The 19,163-nt window shown below is 36.7% G+C and overlaps 1 protein-coding gene across 1 annotated transcript in view; it reads right to left on the minus strand.

Moving 5' to 3' along the window:
• PPP3R1 (protein phosphatase 3 regulatory subunit B, alpha) overlaps positions 1-19,163 on the minus strand; it is a 38,966-nt gene that overhangs the window by 2,506 nt on the left and 17,297 nt on the right. Inside the window, exons 2-5 of the mRNA XM_054290157.1 lie at positions 12,720-12,759; positions 3,425-3,601; positions 1,976-2,035; positions 1,059-1,243 (exon numbers count right to left, since the gene is read on the minus strand). Coding sequence (XP_054146132.1) covers positions 1,059-1,243; positions 1,976-2,035; positions 3,425-3,601; positions 12,720-12,759 — 462 coding nt within the window. The remainder of the gene's footprint in view (positions 1-1,058; positions 1,244-1,975; positions 2,036-3,424; positions 3,602-12,719; positions 12,760-19,163) is intronic.

Consider the following 19,163-nt stretch of genomic DNA (forward strand, 5'->3'; position numbering starts at 1 on the left):
AAGTACTTTAGGAACAGCAGCAGGATTTCTGACAGAGCACACACTCAGGAAAGAATTACCAGTTTTCACAGGTGTCTGATCCATGCAGAGCAGAAGGAAAAGGAAAGGTGCCATGTCAGAGAAACATTTTATAATGCAGGAACAAAATTCAAAGGCCAAATGGTATGTGCCAAAGGCAACAAATTAAAACTCATTTTTGTAGATATATGGCACCAGATTCAGAGAGGGTAAAATGCAAGAAAAAGAATAAGATGTAGAACTAAAAAGTGTCTTGTCATGAGGTCAACAAAAACTGAAGAAATTAAAAGTAAAGAAGAGGAAAATCCCTCAGTAGCACAAGGAAAGAAGTCTGGGCAGAAGCCCAAAGACAAAAGAAGAGGCAACATCACATTTGATGGATGGCTGGAAGATGACAGCCCAGTATAAGAAATAGACAAGTAATGCAGTAATCCAGGCATCTGCAGGCTGTAGCTCTAACTTCTTTGCAGACAAAATGTTTTTTACATGATATCACAAAAATAATTGAACTTAAAAGAAAAATCCCCAAAATGAAAACAACAGAATCTTTTCACTTTAGTAGCTGGCAGCATGGCAGATTTCCACCACCCTCCCTCCCCCTCTTTTTTTTAGAACTCACATATTTTTTGAGTAAGAATTAGTTAAGTTTGAACTGAAGTTGTAAATTCAAAGATTAGGGAAAAAAAGCAATGCCTAAACCATGCTATCAAGTGTATCTTCCTTAGTACACCATTTAAAAATCAATGTGTAAACACTCATTATTGCAATTTTCAAAGGGTCAAGATTCAATGTGGCATTTACTTTTTTTGAGAAAAGAATTTAAAACTTCCTGTCAACTAATTAAACAAATATATCATATGGGTTAAAATCAACCCTTCCAAGTGTTAAATGCTACATTTAAACATTCTGTTCAGTAAACCTCTTAAGTTCATAAAAATGCACCTTTTAACTGTTTACTCTTTTTCCAGAGTAGCACTTGAGAGGTGTTTTTTTTTTCCTCCCTCTTTAAATGACTCAATTTTTCTTTTGAAGTTACTTACAGCACAAAATTCTTCAAAGGATATTCTTCCATCACCATCCTTATCTGCATTAATTATGGTTTTATCTACAATTTGCTGTAACTGAGTGTCTTTGAGATTGTTCCCAACCATCATCTTCAGGACCTGGAAGAGCTCTCCATTTGAGATATAACCATCTTTGTCCATATCATAAATGCGAAAAGCAACTGCAGAAGTAAAAAAAAATAATCAAACATAAATAAACCAACCATTTGGTAGCAACTATGGTTGGAAAACAATATATACTCACTTTAGAAAACACCTGAAATTGTTCTAACACCAGCAGTAAAAGCATTCTGTGAACACCAAAAAAGAAAATCTTCCCCACCACAAGTAAAGCACTCAGCCAGCAAAAAAATTACAACCTCCCAGGAAACAGATGACTCAAAATCCCATCTAGTTACTTTGCTGCAAACAACTTGTCATCAAGACTGAATTTATTTTTAAACATTTCAGTCTTAGTTATTTGGAAGCTACATCTGTAACTGAATCTGTCTCATTTCTACTCCTAAAGCCAAGGTCTGGAGATGCAGTTCTGAAACAAGAATTTAATGCTTTCCTACTGTAATAGCAAATAATTCAGTATTATTCTTAGGCCCTGTAAGTTCACAGATCTATACAGCAAGCTGTTATTAAATGAACTCACTTTTTAAAAAAAACTGAAAGCAACTGAAAATTCTTCAGCATGCAACCAACCTCCTCCAACCTTCCCTGCAGAAAAGAGTGCTACTAAATGTTCACAACAAATAAAGGACAAAATGTGCAAAAAGCTTACAATCTACTTTCATTATTTTCCGCTCTTTACAAAAATTTGAATTTGCCAATTTCTTAACCTTAACTTACAAAAGTGTATTTCTGAGGATCAGAAATTTTTTGTTAAGGAAAATCAAAATACTTACACCTCAACTTCTGTTCTTTATCTCCTTTGACACTGAACTGGGAGACTCCTTCTATAAATTCTACACAATGTAAGGAAAACATGTATAAAAACCACATTTTTAATAAACAAGTCAACATTCAGAAAATTTTAGAAATTGTGAAAGCAATCTAATCTCTAAAATATTGCCTACTTTATGATACCTAAATGTCTGTGTACTTTGATATTTAATGTTCTTCAGTGGGAGGAACCCCAAATCCAATGCAACACTCACTAAACAGACTATGTCACACCAGCATTTAAATAATTTTGTTGCTGGACCTTCACAAGAACCTGACAGAAAACTAAGATCTTTACTAAAGTTACTCCAGTTGAGACTCCAAATGTACAACTCCTCTCAATACTGATTTCTCAATGTAAAGAATTACATTGAAACCGAAAACTGCATTTGAAGAAATTCTAAAATATTTTTCTATAAAAGAAAATTGGCTTTGCCAACTTCCTGTTCCCTTCCAAGAGGAACAACTCTTGATAACTGTTATTAATTACAGCTCAATGTCACAGAAAACATGATCATCATTGCTTATGACTATCTGTTTTTTACAAGGGAATTTTGAATAGTTCCATGCAAAAATTACTACTTCTAATCAAAACTCAACATTCTGGTTATACTGTAGATATCCCTATAGACATTAAATAGGTTTTGTAGAGGTTACCAGCTCTTGTATATTAATATCTTATTTAAAATGTCAGTCTGTCAGTATAAATAAGATTTAAGTACTTTCTCCAATTACAAAAAATGCAAGACTGATTAGCCTTCTTTAGTCATAAGAAATACTAAGTTTTACCTTGAACAGAAGTTACAAACATTATAATTTCAGACACTGTTTTAAGATGAACTAGCGAGGAAGATTTTAATCATGGCCCTTTTAATCATGAATATTTAAAATCATTGAGAAATGTACTAAATCAAATCTTCCGTGTTGTTTGGATTTTTTTTCTTCAAGTGTCAGTCTAAGATCTACATAAAAATAACCCCATAAAAGAAATATCAACAGAAAAACCTGGGCTCCTTCCTATTTTCTAAATACTCCAAAGGAGAGATTTCATTTGGACAAATACAACTTATGCAGAAACACATCACTTAGCCTACCACAACTTTCTTCAGTCTCTCCTCAGCATCAAAATTAAAGAGTCTAAATTGGTGTACTTTAAGAGATATTTAGCAAGTAGTCCTCAGTCAGCCTGACCTTAAAATCTATTACTAAACACCTTGGTCCTTTAAACATTTCACTCAGAAGTGCCCTAATGCAGAGAAACTAGTTTTACTGGTATTTAGTTCCACTAGGATTTAGCACCTTATTTTAACACATCTTCTTCACCTCTCCTGTGTCAGATGAAGAAAAACCTGAATTCTAAAGCTCTAGGAATTCTGAAGTACCACCACCTATCACAGAACACTGTGCCTTACCTTTAAAATCCACTTCTCCATTGCCATCTGTGTCAAATATATCTATTACTCGCTGTACTAACGGGTTCTGTTGCAATTCAGGTAAAGACATGAACTCTTCCACACTCAGAGAACCAGAGTTGTCCAAATCAAGCTTCTTAAATCTCTTTCCTAGTCTTTTTATCTCATCAGCATCAACTGAAATGAAAAACAACCCCATATTTACTCTCAGAAAGGCTTCAGTAAATCCTTTGCAGTTAAACACAAGGCACATTTCATTGCTTTCCTACAAGATTTTCTCCTACTTTATTTTAACTATAAAACACCTATAACAATAACATGAAATTCTGAAGACAAACACAATTTTATTTTAAATAAGACTTACCTTTATTCCTCCCTGCACCTGCCATAATACAGTTATTAGCATTGTGACTCACTGAATACCACATGCTGACACAACATTTTGAAGGATTGAGGATGCTTAGCTAGTTACTTAGTCAGCTCTTACAAATACCAGATGTGAAGAATTTGAGGAAGAGACCAAGTGTTCTCTGAAGGAAACAGCATTATGTTTACACTGGACTAACATAGTATGTCAGAAAGACAATTATATTCAGCTTATTAGCAAAACTAGTGCTTTTTCAGCACACTGAACATGAGATCTCCTGGGATTTGAGTCAAGTTAAGCAGGCTAACAGTCCTACTGGTAGCCAGTTAACTCTCACCTACTTAAAACACTCCTCTTACTGACTTAAGATCATTCTTCCTCTCCATCTCAGATGGGAAACAGACACACCTGTAGCCACAACTTGCATACAGCTTTTTTTTTGTCCCAGAAATTAAAGTAGATTCAGGTTCTGCAGCAGCACCTCTTCATCTAATCTGTTCAAATTTATAGAGAATCTCAATTAAAGCATATATCCTAGTACCCTATTTTACACATCTGATTATGCCAAGAATAGACTAAACCTGTGAATCTATAAAAACAATTAAAAGCAATCATGTACTTTGCTACTGCTGAAAAGCTTGAAAATTTCTCCATAACAACCTGAAAATACCCTGTCAGCAGCCTCATTTACGAGATCCAAGTCTGTTCACATGTTGCTCACCCTTTTTAGCTACAAAGGAGCAACTGAGGTTCTTAGGAAGCCTAGAAGGGGCTCAGTACAGAGCAAACATACCCTGCAAACTTGCCCTACCAACCTTCTCCTTAACATGTGCAGGTCCCTCAATATTTCTTAGCTCCATTTAGTAGTGTGCTTGCTCCAACAGTAATAGAAATTTTATCATATCTTCTACAAGGCACATACATCCACCTGATCCATTTCACATCATCACATCGGTACCTTCTCAGGCTTTTGTAAAAGTGCAGCATAAAATAGAACAGCTCTGAGTCTTCCAATACATAAGGTCAGCCAACCTGCAAAGCCTGATGTCTTGAAATTGTAGCTAACTCAGAGACCTAATCCTCTACCAACAGTAACCAACTGCCACTTCAGTTTCTTGATATCCTTGTCTAAAAACCAGTGAGACACAAATAGAGAGTCCTCAGGACTGCACTATTTCAGAATGAAAGACAGCCTGACAGAAGTCCAAAGGCACAAGATGATTTTCTGCCATTCTGCAGTCTCAGTTACTGCTTGCAACTGCAGAGGCAAAGGGCAAAAACCAGTCTGCAGTCTCAGAATAATCTTCTCTTTGCTGTGCCAGAAAGGGACAGACCTGATTCTGCCTCTAGGGCTACAAAAGTGAGACTAAATATAATTCGCTTTCCTTGGTTTCTAGTAAGCAGTGTGGTATTTCACACAATTAACCTCTCAACCGCATTGAAATATTCCTTTTAGCCCAGTTTGTGCAGAAGCCTTGACCATAACTGGAGGTGTGCCCTGAACAGCACAACAGCACAGCAGTGGCAGCAGCACATTGCACACCTACCCAGGAACTCCTCCAGATGACACAGAGGGAGACACAGCAACATACAGTAACCTGGATGTAGAACATCATCATGGGACTAGAAGAATACAGTATTAAAAAGGAATGGCAAAGCAGAGCTCCACGGGCCATTTTATGAGTTCCATCAGCACAAAATGCTGCTTCTCCCCAATACACTGAAAGGTATTTGCCAACTTTTGCTTCTGTGCACAGAAACTCTTTTGCCCCTACTTCCAGTCCTGCCACTGGACAATCACTGGGCCCAGCCCATTTTAATGCAGACAGCACATTTGGCAAGCTACAAATGTGGGAACTTCATTTCAGTGCAAGTTCTACTTCCAACTCCCACAGAAAGAGCTCATACCCTCAAAAAAGCTTCACAGCACAAGCATTTGAAAAAGCATAAAAATATTAAGGGTGACTTATCACACTATGTATGCACACTTATGTAAGCATATTTCCCTTTGAAAAATAACTACAAGAATTGACACAATTTATACCTGTATTACTTCACTTTAAATAACTAAACAGCAAACTAAAAATATTGTCTATCGTGTATTTAACGCACTGTCAGCTTCTTACCAGATCAGTGGAATCACACTTCCAGTAATAATAGAAAGACTAATCTTTCCATTTTGGTCAGTTCTAAAGCCTCCTAAACAACCTGAAACACTTCACAGTTCTGTAACTTCACAAAATCACAATGTGATTTTAAGAAGCATTAACACAGCTGGATTTCTTCTCCCTTGCCACAAAAACTGAGTTAATGAACTACAAGTTCTATAAAATTTCTAAGTAACATGTAAGAAGCTCCTAAGTACCAAAACACAGCAATGACATTTTCACAAATTAGGATAGAAACATGGAGCTGCCTGAAGCAGGACTACAAACCTCTGATCATTACGTAACACCATTTTCTCACAACCCAGAGGTCACATTAAAGAAAGTCTTAATTCATTACTTCAGTTCCATTTCCTGGTTTGGGAGCTCAAGTCCGTGCCATTTTTCCTCACGAATACACGAGCAAAGACTGAAAGTGACACCCAGAGTTCTGTCAATGTTCTGCTATGAAGTGGAGTTAATTAATTACCACATACACAAGTCACTCACACATGGCTACATAGCTTGAATTGGCACAAGCTGGCACAAAAGATTGTCTCAGCCATTGCTAAGAAATGTGCTAAGAAAACAAACTGTTGCCAGAAAGGTATTTTATCTCAAGTTAATATATCTCTAGCAGAACTACCAATATGAACTATAAAAAAGAACATTTTCTTGCAGCATTCAGAAACTGATCCACTGGACACATTGCTTGTATTACCAAGCAATGCTGTTCTGTCACCATCTGCTGGGCACAAGAACCACTGTTGGGTTAACTAGCCTCACATCTGCAGTTAACAAGGTCCTTACATTATAAAACTAGCAAGCGTAAGAGAAGAAATTTTTTTCTTTTGTTTTGTTTTAAAGATGGTGGACAAGGAGTAAAGGTACGAAGCAGATCACAGGAAGGGGAGGAGGTTGCAAAGGGATGTAACAGTACGTCTCAACAATGTTCATGTTTTGCTGAACTGTAACAAAGCAACAGCTGCCACAATTACGAAATTATGGATATTTGAAAAATGTTAATTACTCTTTGTCCACATATACACACATCTCATTTCATAGCTCATACCAGCTCAACTTCAATGCACAGGCCAGGTACAAATATCTGGCAGCAGTTTCTACTAGAAATGAGATTAAAATTTCTCATTCCAAACCTTGAAACAGTCAAGCAAAGGGTTTCCCTGCAGTGGAGATCTGAGAGAGGTTCTTTTCTTAACAGAAGTCAAAACATATTAAAAAACAGTACTGAAAAAAATTAGCATCTCTACCAAAAGCTGACCAAATAGCAAACTCTTCCTATACTTTGTTTCTGGCAACTGACACAGCACAAATGACAGTACTTGGAGGAGGAAATAATGAAAAAGCAAAGTAAATGCAGGGCCAAGAAAATTTTCTTTAATAGCTCATCAGCATATAAACCTCTGTTCCTAATGAACATATCTGGATAAACATGAGATCACTGTGCTCATAACTGACTGTATCAGAATCTAATATCAGAATTACATTATTTTTCCTTAAATATATTGCAGGCACCTCAGCTACCATTAAATCCTTTCCACAAGCTGAATTTTTAAAAGCTTGAAAAAAATTTGTATTTCAGTAGTATCCTGGTCTTCATAGAACAGCTTTAAGAAATAAGAACACAAATATAAAATAAAGGATGAATACATCACAGTATAATATGCCTTAGATTGGCATACCTTCTGTCTATTCTTTCTTCACAAGTCTTCATTTCTGCTGACTCTCCCTGCCTATGCTGAATTTACCTAAAAACTACACCGGTTTTCTGGAGCTTAATGTTTGTTTCTTGGTTATCCTTGGGATTTTTTAAAGGAAAACAGCATACATTTATGTATAACAGCAGATTTCAATAATATCTTAGTAATTTTTTGCTTTATCTCCCAAAATGCACATACACAACAGTTCCTATCTAAGATGGAGCTCCCCTTTTTTACAATGCCTGTATTTTCCCTGTCCTTATCAACAGACTTTCTTAAAATTCCACATAGCTCTCACTGAGAGAACAGAGCACTGAAATTAATTCTCAGTGTCTGAACAAAAAATATTACTTCGTGCCCACATAAACTCTCCTAAGTTCTGCTGGAAATGCAAGGCACAAGACAGTTCAGCTCAAGGGAAAGCTGAGCTGAAAGGACTGATGGTGGCAGTAGCAGACAGAATTTAAGAGCAGCTCAGGAGACCAGGCCAGATAAAAACACTAGGAACTCCTAGGAAGTCCAAGTCCATAGTAGTGTAAAAAGGGCGATACCATCCCTAAGGAAAACCAGGACTGAGCTTTGTTTACACTGTTTGAAGCAGAGTTTGCCGGTGACTCATCACCACACTACCAGCAACCCTGAGCATTCAGATCCAAATTAGCCTTTTTTGTGCTATGCTCCCCAGCTGACAGGGGGCTCTGTGCTTCCCATGCTTTTCAGCAAACCAGACAGTGTCCCCTCACCTTGGCACTGATGCTTGAGCTCACAAACTTACAAACTGGCTGGAAATAGTAACTGCTAAGTGCTTTTCTTTAAAATGCTTTATTGGCAGCCCTGCTCAAACATCAAATTCTGCACTGTTTTAAAACACTTAGAATTATTTATATTTATTTCATAATCCATTCTGGATTTTGTTCCCCTTGTAATTAACATCAGGCAAGTGTTAAGTAGTTCTGGTACTAAGGATTTTTTTGTTAAAGAACTATCAGTACTTTCAAGATTCCTCTTCTATCCAAGTATTAAAATTCTTAGAGCCAACACCTGCTTCATCTCTTGAATTCATTTGCATACATCTAAAAATATGATGAAACAGGTTAAAATGCTTCCAAGAAACTACATGCAAATGCTTTGCCTCACTCCCATTTTATTGCAGGAGTCTTATCTCAGTTGCTCAATTTCTAATATGCTAATCCACACTGCTGAGTTCCTCACTTCTGCCCCTCAACACAGCAGTAGAGGATCATCCATTAGATTTTAAAACAATTCTGTTTCAAATTGTTATGCATGCAACTGATGCTAAGACTGTAAAAACTATTCAAGTGGCAACTCAAAAAACTTCATTAGAAGCCAACTGCAGTGTGCTTATTTTGAAAACAGTAATTTCAGAAAAAAATTAATTATATTTTCTACAGTTAACATCAAGGTACATAGCTAACTTTTTATTAATCTGAGAGCCAAAAGTAAAAAATGCCCTAAACCCACAGATTTCTGAAATTCTACATTCAGTGATGCTTTAACAGGATAACTGCATATGCTTTAAGAAGCATGGTACATCCATTGCTGCAGAGCACACAGTATACACACAGGCATCTGCAAAGGGTACAGACCTTAGAAAAGCTGTACATCTCTCAGCAATTAGGTGCTGAGCACTTTACCCCTGTATTTAAAAGACAGGCTTTTCAGATAGTCTTAGAATACTGGTTTAACTAACAATAAAAGGTTTAACTAACAAAAGCCAGATCAGAGTGTGGTCACAGAGAGCCCAATTTCCACTAACTTTTCAAACATGAAACCATTATAGGCAAGAATATTGCAAAGGTTTTAGGAAAAATTTTGCAAATCAAACATGTTCTGAAATGAATTTTAAATGTTTCCAGACTAATTTTCCCCCAGAAGAATGTATTGCAGAGATCTCAAAATAAAACAGACCTTCAGCAAAATTTGCACCTCTACCTACAGCCTCATCTGATTCACGAATATAACGTTTCAGAGTAGCAACCACGTCAGCCATTTCAGTTTTGGAGATCAGATTTCAAAAAGATGATACCCTTGAGAACACATTCAACCACTCATCTTGTATATGCTTACACACAGCTGGACTAATCCTTTTTATGACTTCAGATGTGTCAATTACAATTTCCTAAGTTAGGAAAGAGATACTAGTCTTCTTAGCTTAAAATCCAAACACACTACAAAAGAGTATTTATAAACTATTCTTTACTCTATTACAAAATGGTCCTCTCTACATCTTTTTGCGATAATAAAATTTTCTTATGGACAATTTGACAGATTCTGGCTGACATCAAATTTTCATCATGGAAAGCAGCGGTAGGTTTTCTGTAATTTCTGGCACAGCATAGCTGAGAAACAAAACCAAACCATTCTAAGGAATCCAACAACACTCATTCACCCACTGAGAAGAACTAATGTTCTAAAATGAAAGGTTAAAAGAAGATGCTTGACTATCTAATGGTGAGCATCCTCTCTATGGTAGCCTGAATTTGCTTCATGTAACTGCCTACTTTAACACAAAACTATTCTTATGAGACACCAAAGTAGCAACTGTAGCACCAAGCAGAGGTTATGACCCAACGTCTCCATGCAAACAGCATTAATACATTATTACTAACTGGCAATCTCCAAAAGGAGAAAATTCAAAATCTGTACGCCCTAGATTGCAAGGCAACGTGTGTATTCTGTTTGCCATCTGTCAGAGGTGTGGCAGTTATCTTCTGTTAATTGGGCAGTTTTCTTTATCTCTTCCACAAACCAATCCTCCCTCCGGGGAAATATTTGCTGTCAATGGGATATTGAGTGTCCCTGCATGACTGATAAAAATTACAGCATCCCATTGTGAGATGCTCCACCCAGAGGGAGGAGCCAAGCATTCCTAATTGGATAGAATCTGAGATTTTGAGACACCAGAACAGCCTTTCCACTGGATTCCCAGAGGAACAGTTGCCTGTTCCACTGGATCTTCAGAAGACTATACCCTTCTACAGGATCACTGCTCCAACAGAACCACACCAGCCGCTCCACAACTGCTACCAACACCCTGACCAACAGGGTGTCAGGTCATATTCTGATTCTGTCAGTGTTGTTTTGTATTACTGCACTGCTTATTTTATTTCTTATTTTCTTCTCTAATAAAGAACTGTTATTCCTGCTTCCGTATCTCTGCCTGAGAGCCCCCCTTAATTTCAAATTTGTAACAATTCAGAGGGAGGGGGTTTACAGTTTCCAGTTCAGGGGAGGCTCCTGAGTTCCTTAGCAGACACCTGTCTTTTCAAACCAAGACACTGTAGCAGATCATCTTCAAAGAGATTGTCTGGCCTTGCCTTGAAAACTTTAGACCTGTAAGTGACAATTTCTGGAAGCAGGAGGGACATTTAACACTTAAATAACAATGTGAACATCTACTTGCAAGCTTGCTTCCAGACATGCAGCTGTGCACACCCGTGCCCAAAACCCCTGGCTTTCAGAATACTGAGACACTCAGGATCTTTAAGCACAGCATTATCATTGCAGTGGCTGGGCCCATCCAAGCAAAGGGACATTTTCCCAGTGTGTTATGCTGCCCAGGATACAGCCAACCTTCTGCTGTGAGAAAGGCCATCAGAGCAGAACAACCTTTAATCACGGAAAACTTCACATTTGAACAACAGCAGCCTCAACATTTCATTTAACCACAGAATATTATGCAAAAATCCTCAGTTTCTCTGCAATAAAAATGAGCAAAGAAGTGTAATAATAAACCTTTAGGCTGCCCATTGCTATCAAGGAATATAGTTTGTCCTAGAATCAGAAGTTAAGGATGGCAACACACTGCTTACAACTCTGACACTGACATGACTAGCTAAAAAAACAATTCTTCAGAAACCAGTTTGTCCATAACAAAACACTGACCAATGGGGCAGTAATGTAAGATTGAGAGACATATATGATTCAGGAAAACACTACTGAAGTCTTCATCAAGTACAAAACTCAACCATGTATTTGCATTTAACAAAATATACGGAGAGCATTACACAGCTATGCACTGCTGCGGATGATATTCCCAAGTGTTTGCAAACTTATGACTCAAACTAGAATCCATGTAGATGCTCCCATTAGGCACACAGGACTTGCAAAAATTACCAGGTAAAGTCTCATTTCTCTGAAAAAACATATTTAGACAAAGATTTCTCCATGACCATTTATTTTCTATTACAGTTTGAGTTACAAGAGCCACAGGCCAGCACAAGCACATGACAAGCACTGAAAGGAATCTGAAAAGATCTGATTCACCCAAGATAAGGAATTTTATCAAGTGGTTCAGAAGACACATACACATGTCTACACACACTTTAGGGCTGAAGAAAATCACTGAATAGAAAATGCAACTAAGAATAGGTACACTTAGCACAACACCACAAGGACATTTCACAAGACAACCATTTCTCTGGTCAGCTTCAGGCGAAAAGATCATCTGATACCTTGTCATTTTTACAGGGTAGACCAACCCCATGAGATGGAGCAACAAATTTTATTCTCACATGGCCAAAAGTAAGTAACACCAAGTAAGTTTTCACCTAACTGCTTGGCTGCATGAGGGGAAAAAAAGCTCATTTAGTCCCAAACCTCTCCTTTCCCCTGAAGGCACAAAGCCACTTTAAGCAATATACTTCACTCCTAACACAGCACAGACTTCACCATGAAGTGGTGCTGTGGCACAGACCACACCCCTGAAGAACTGGCACCAGGACTGATGGAAAAGCCCCACTGGTCGAACTACACTTCACCCTACAGACATCAAGACTATCATAAGGGTTTTTTTTTTATATTCTGATGGAAGACTCAAAGAAAACCCTCAAACTTTTAAGTGATTTTTATTTTAAAGATACACTGGGTTTTGATTCTACAATCTAACAGCAAAAGCTGTATTATTTCCAAAGGTAATTTTTAACATTTTATTCTTTTAGTTAATATATAAACTGCATAACATACATGAAAACTGTCCATATCAATCCCCAAACAAAACTGACTTCTGTAACAATACAGTGTAGCAATTAAAAAAAACTTACAGTGTGAGCACATTTCCAAAGGGTAGCTTGCCTCATTTCCCTGAAACACAACAAGAAAAAAAGAACAAAGTTGCAATTATTCCCAGGTAAGCTTTAAGTAACTGTTTAAATTTCAGCACTGTAAAAATCTCTGGCAATACAAGTTACATTGTTATTTAAAAATATATATTTCAGACCCAACAACCACAGACTGTGTTTTATTTGGACAGATCTATGTTACCAAAACATACAAAGAAATATAAAACCATTAAGAGGTCTCCTTAAATAAGAACTCCCATGAAAACGTCAGTTCACATAATTATGACAAGAACTTCAATCCCGTATTCTAAACTCAGAAAAACAAACCCACTCCTTATATATTGAGAAAATGTTACTTTTCAAGTTAAAAATATTTAATTTCAAAACTTCACAAAACCTACTTTACCATTTTATTTCATAAGCAGAAACAGACATGTCCTCATAAATTCCGATGACAAATCTTACTCAATTTGCATAAGAAAACTGTTTTCTTCCCTGAACCACCTGCCCAATCCCCCCAAAGAAGACTCACACAGCAAGAATTATGCAAAAGAATTTTACATGACCAGAAACTCAGACATAACAGCTTTACATTTAAATATTTCTGTAATGCACTATGTTAATATGTTCCTGCTTTGTAACTGAATGGTAAGTCAAAGTAAGACTTGAAATCCTTGCTACACAACAACCGAGTAACAGCACAAAAAACTTAAAACTTTGAGGGTATCAACAATTTAAATGTGTACTCAAGGAAATCAGCATGAACTACTGCAATATGAACGCCAGAAAACACTTAAACTTGGTACTTTCCCCCAGATGCCCCACTTAGAGCAAGAGATCACAATGCACACAAGCTTAATGACTTTTCTGAATCCATTAGCAAAGGAGCAGGCAGATAACTGAAGAGATGTATAACCACATTCAAAACAAATATATTAAGGGAGTGTATTACACAAGAAAACAAAACATATTTCAGATGAGTCTAAGATATTCTATTCAGCAGCATATTCTCTTATGGTGTGGAGCATAAGGGATTCCACAGCTGAGCACTTGCAAAGAAAGGCTCATCAAAATGATACAAAATCAAACAGAAATAGAGATTACTTGACAGAAGGGGGAAAAAAAAAGAAAGAACTACGTTTAGCCTAAAAGCTAAAATGTGACTGCATTTCCTAATTAGAGCAGAAAGGAGCAGAACAAACATCTCATGAATCTAAACATGTCCAAGAGGAGACGTGTTGTTGTTGTTGAGGGGAGTTGCTTGCATTTTTTTATCTCAGGAAGTTTTTACTTTGCTTATCATCCCCCACAATCCACAGGCTCTCCTGGTTCTTTAAAAAACATTCATGCATTTGCTTTCTAAGTAGGACAGCAAAAGGTACAGCCTTAATGTCTTCTCCAATGTCTACTTAGAGCAAGACAAAGCAGCAGAACAGAAATGTAGATGAGAACAATCAGGCCATTATAACCTCAAAAGCACGTTAGGGATGTTCTTCAGACAAACTAACTGCACTGTGGCAGGGGATCCAGGAGAGCAGTGCCACATGGAAAATACTGCATGGAACCCAACCAAAGTCTCAGGATAAATAGCAAAGACCAAAATAGGTAGCAAAAGGCTAGTGTATGCATATGAATATAAAAGGGTAGGGAATCTAAAATGGGAGAAAGCAGAATTTTGAAACAAGAAGAAACAGGAACCAGGGGATCCAGCTAGGCTGCTCAAGACACGAGGTCATGAAGAGGCAAGAAAAACACCAGACTGGAAGGCTGCAAATTAAAGGAGAAAGTAGAATTAAAACCAGTGCATTTATGCACATGCACACAAATATACAATCTTAACTACTACTGTTCTGAGCATTTACATCCTTGTTCAGGTCTTGGGAGAAAATTAATTTCTGGTACAGGCTACCAAAATCAATCTGCCTATAGACACATAAAATGCTTCTGAAAACTAAGCAGGACAAAACAAAAAAAATGGGAGTAACTGTTTTCAGTTCATGAATTGAGTAAGTGTAATGTTTATAATGAACCTTACTATGCATTTAGATGCACATGCTAAGTCATAAGTAAGTTATCTGATTGGAGTAGCCTAAAAATTATTTGGAGATCAGGCAAAAAAGTGAATAAACTTCAGCTTAGCTTTTCTTTGAAACAGGTACTGCTAAAAAAAAAAAAAGTGTTCAGAATACTTACCTATCCAGGACTGGATCTTGGATATCTAAAAGGGTAGAAAAATGTAGTAAATGACATTGTAAAAATTACAAGATTATTCAATATTTTCCATATAGTATTTAAGTAAAGTATTTTAAAAAGCAGTTACCTGCTATTGATGCGTTGAATATTCATCTTCACAGGAGATCCAAAATTCTTGTAAGATTTAAAAGGATGTTGGTAGGGAGGGGGATTTTTGGTACAAACAAACATCTGAATTACTCATGCCAAAATTCCTGTTAACACTGCTGAGACCCAGACAAACACAAAGATGGTGCTCTATATGAAAGCCTTGATCTTCCAAGATTAAGAGGAATGATTTGGTCTGAGAAGCAGGCATTTTTAATCATATTCCACAAGCAGCAGTACAAGAAGTTTGCTTACTTGTCCCCAAATACAATCAGAATGTGTATATGCTCTACGAGACAGGAGATAAACCCTGAGACACAAGCACTAAGTAGGCTGAATACTTTTCTTGCTTAAGAAGCAAGGATTGTTTCATAGGCGGGCAGTAAGTAAAATGGAGAGTCTAGAGCTATATCCACATTCATGTGCTCAGTAAAAAAGTAGGGAGCAAAGTAAGTATCAAATAAACCCTCTAAGAAAAGGGAAAGAAACTGGATGAAACTGGATGCACATTTTCATCTGTACAGTTTTAATGCAAAGAATTACCTAATTTTAACACCAGATGAGGAAGCATTCTAAAGAATGCTGGAAACTATTCTTTGTGATTTAGTGCACTAACAGAAAATTTGAGTTACTGAAAAAAATCATTATAATTATACACCTCATTCATTAATATAATGCTGCATTTACACTTTAGTTTATAGTTTTAAACTGTACTAATCAATAAAGACCAAAGCCAGTGTAAAACTCCAAAGATATAATTTCATCTCTGATAAAAAAGTTCATTCATACAAATGCATCTGTAGAGTAACAAGGTTCTGACATAGCATAAGACTGTCAATTTAAAAACCTCATTATAATCTTAGTGTCTCCTGCCAGATATATACTTAGCATACCTCACAAAAAGTCCAAGTATCTACTCATATACACTATATCAACACATTCAGAAACCAGTGACACATGGTTTGTTGAGGAAATGCATCTTTTACAAAGTCAACACTCCACAAAAGATCTACTTGCACCTACGCCCAGTGTAAAACATGCCTTCCCCAGCTGCATCTGGGTATCACTACCAGGCTGCTGGAACTCTGTTCTCTCTCAAGCTGCACCAGCAGAAAAAGAAGCTGAAATATTACAGATACTTTGAATATCCTTATCCTTTTAGAATAGTCTTGAAATTTTCTTAAATACTGATAGGAGGCTATAGGTTAATTCCTAGTTAAACAGGCACAAAATCATGGTTTGTTGACAGAAATAATTACAGATAAGGGAAAAGTCCAAAATCTACTAACAGAAGGTTGACCCAATTCTGAATACTGCAGAAATGCCAGTTTCCTAGAGAAAATTAAAAAACACATTATTAAAGGGGTTGACATGACATGTAATGTGTTCCTTTAGGAACAAAATTGGGTTTTGCAATTTTATACTAAGTATTCTTTTTTCTTTCAGCGGCTGTGCCTTTTTACTAGGTAAGGATAACCTCTTCATGGACTTTAGTAATTTTATCTTCGGTAAATTATAAAAACAAGAAAAAAGTTTTTCCTGATTTTTTTCCCTGGCAGCTATTCCAAATACTAATGACTCTTTAGTCTTAAGATCAGTTTTGTATATGCTGCTCCAAGGTACAATAGTTGAGGCAATTATCTTGACAAGTGTCCTCTTAGTGAAAGACATGAAGATCTGTGGATAGAAAGTAAAAAAGGAAATTAGCAATTAGCAAAATTAGGAACAGAATTTCAATTCTTATCTGCATTTGTTTATACAGAACAGCTTGTACACAGACATCACACTGCAAAGCAGTTCTTCAGCATATATTAGTAGAACACTATTTCTAGGTCTGATTATGCATTATTTTTCTGCATGGAGTGCATCTTTTTGTAAATAGTTCAGAGAGCTAAACTACAGCATCAGCCCTCAATTAGTTTTCTGCTTTTATAAAAAGAGAAAATGTGTTTAAATGTCAGCAGGCCACAATTTCATCCTAGGACTAATCTCAAATTTAGTCCTTCAAAGGCGGTGGGGGGGTGTGTGAGTCACTACAAATGAAAATTAATCCCTGGACAGTTTAAAACATTAGGTTCTTTCCACAGACAGGCAGTAAATTCAGCAAGGGGCAAGAGAGGTCTCCTGATCTGTTTAGTACATGTACAGGAGTGGCTGTCCAAGATTTGCAACCTTCTGTGGCAGCATACAAAAGCAATGTAAGATGTTTATCCTTGTAAATGGCCTTAAAAATGCAAACCATCTTGTCACAGCCCCAGCTGCTCCAGCTCTGCACTACATGTTCCTGCATTTGTGTTGTTGATGCAAGGGCACCTCCCAGGGTGCTGGCAACACAATGTATGCTGTGCTTCTTGCATCTGCTCCTGTACCTTCTACACTTCTAATTATCACTGTTAACAAAAGCAAGAAACTTCAGCAGTCATGTCAGCTGGGGACCAGAATGAGGCATTATCAAGATAGCCAACTTCAATTCTTAAATTACACAAAAAGCTGTTTTCCATCATACCCCTACCACAACTTTTAAGAATGGGTGTATTAAAAAGAAAGATGGAAGCAGCTGGCAGCTCACATTTAGGAAGAGCCTACACGTAAGACCCCTCTCCCTATTCCACAAACATGGAAAATGCTTCTGTTGTCTTTTGTCATTCTTCTCCATACCACCAAAATTAATACTGATGACAATTACCTGTTGCAGAGAATTCTTCCTCCTCCTTCGAGCTCATTTTCCACGTATTGTCACTTTCATAAAGCTTTAACAGTGAAGAACTGCTTGGTGAAAAGAAGTTTGATTTGGGTGGGGGTTTTTTTGACTGTCAGAGGTTCATATTCCTCATCAAAAAACAGCAGGCAAGTAGTCAAACTAAAAAGGATGGTATGTGTTTTCAAGGCTCTAAAAACTTCTGCATGACTAGAACATGCCACATAGACACAACTACAGTGGTTTAAAATAAATTTCACACAAAGCCCAGGAAGCTTAAAGCTTTATTAATGTTAATATTTTAATTTCTGAATTAAATGTTGGTCACAAAAATATGCAAGATCTCACCTATTGTAATTTATACATTTTATAAGGAACATATCAGAGAATTAAACACTAAAAGGAATTTACCAAAGTGCAGATGAAAGACATACACAAAGTTTCTGCAGAAACTACAAAAAATATGGCTTAAAACAAGAAAAGCAAGAACAAGATTTCAGTGCAAAAAAACACCAAGAAAAATACTTTAATCTACCCTGTTGAGAAAGAGTATGAATATACGTCTATTTGGCCTTTTTTGTTAAATTCTATGAGAAGAAAAAACCCTCAAAAACCCTTGAACAAACTACTCAACACAGTAATGTTGTTGTCAGTCTAAGAGGAATCTATGAACCAAGAAAAACAGTCACTCATTATCTTCTATTTAACAGGAATATCCAATTTATACACTGCAAAAGGAAACTTGTAAAGGAAATGTTATAGATAAGATCACCAGGGAATTTGGCATTTGTGTTTTGACTTGGAGTAATTAAGTAACCTTTTAGGCTTTTTATTGCAGGCAGTGAACAAACCCACCTAAAATTTGAATATCCAAATATAGTTACCTGAAAGCAAGACTTAACTGAAGAACGGATAAAAGTGCAGACTAACTGCCAAAATTTAGAAAGTACCATTTAAAACAACTTGGTGACTTCTGCATTGTTTTATACAAACCAGCTAAGTACCTGCTTTGCTTGAAAGTATTCCAGGCAGAGAGAGCGCAACTCTCGTAAATACTTCCTCCTTGAATTAGCAGTTCTTCAACACAAGACTTGTACTCAAAGAAAATAAATCCACCTCTGAGATTCTTACATTCATACTAATGTTGAGTTGGATTTTGTGATGCAAAAATTAAGCAAAGCCAAGAAATTAGAAGACATTGAATAAGAAGGCTTGTGAAAGTTCAAGAAACTTATCAGCAGTGATAGTTTCACTGCTGATCCCAAATTATCAGCTTGTTTTCTAAGATCATGTCCTAAAGAAGGAATTAAAGACATACATAAAAATTCATGTGAGGTGACACCCACCTCACATTCAGTAAGATCAAAAATTAAATATCTCCTAGCAGT

This window comes from Melozone crissalis, unplaced genomic scaffold (genome assembly GCF_028551555.1).
Source record: "Melozone crissalis strain CALT ecotype California unplaced genomic scaffold, PUWL_Pcris_2 ptg000081l_1, whole genome shotgun sequence".
In the NCBI taxonomy this organism is placed as follows: domain Eukaryota; kingdom Metazoa; phylum Chordata; class Aves; order Passeriformes; family Passerellidae; genus Melozone; species Melozone crissalis.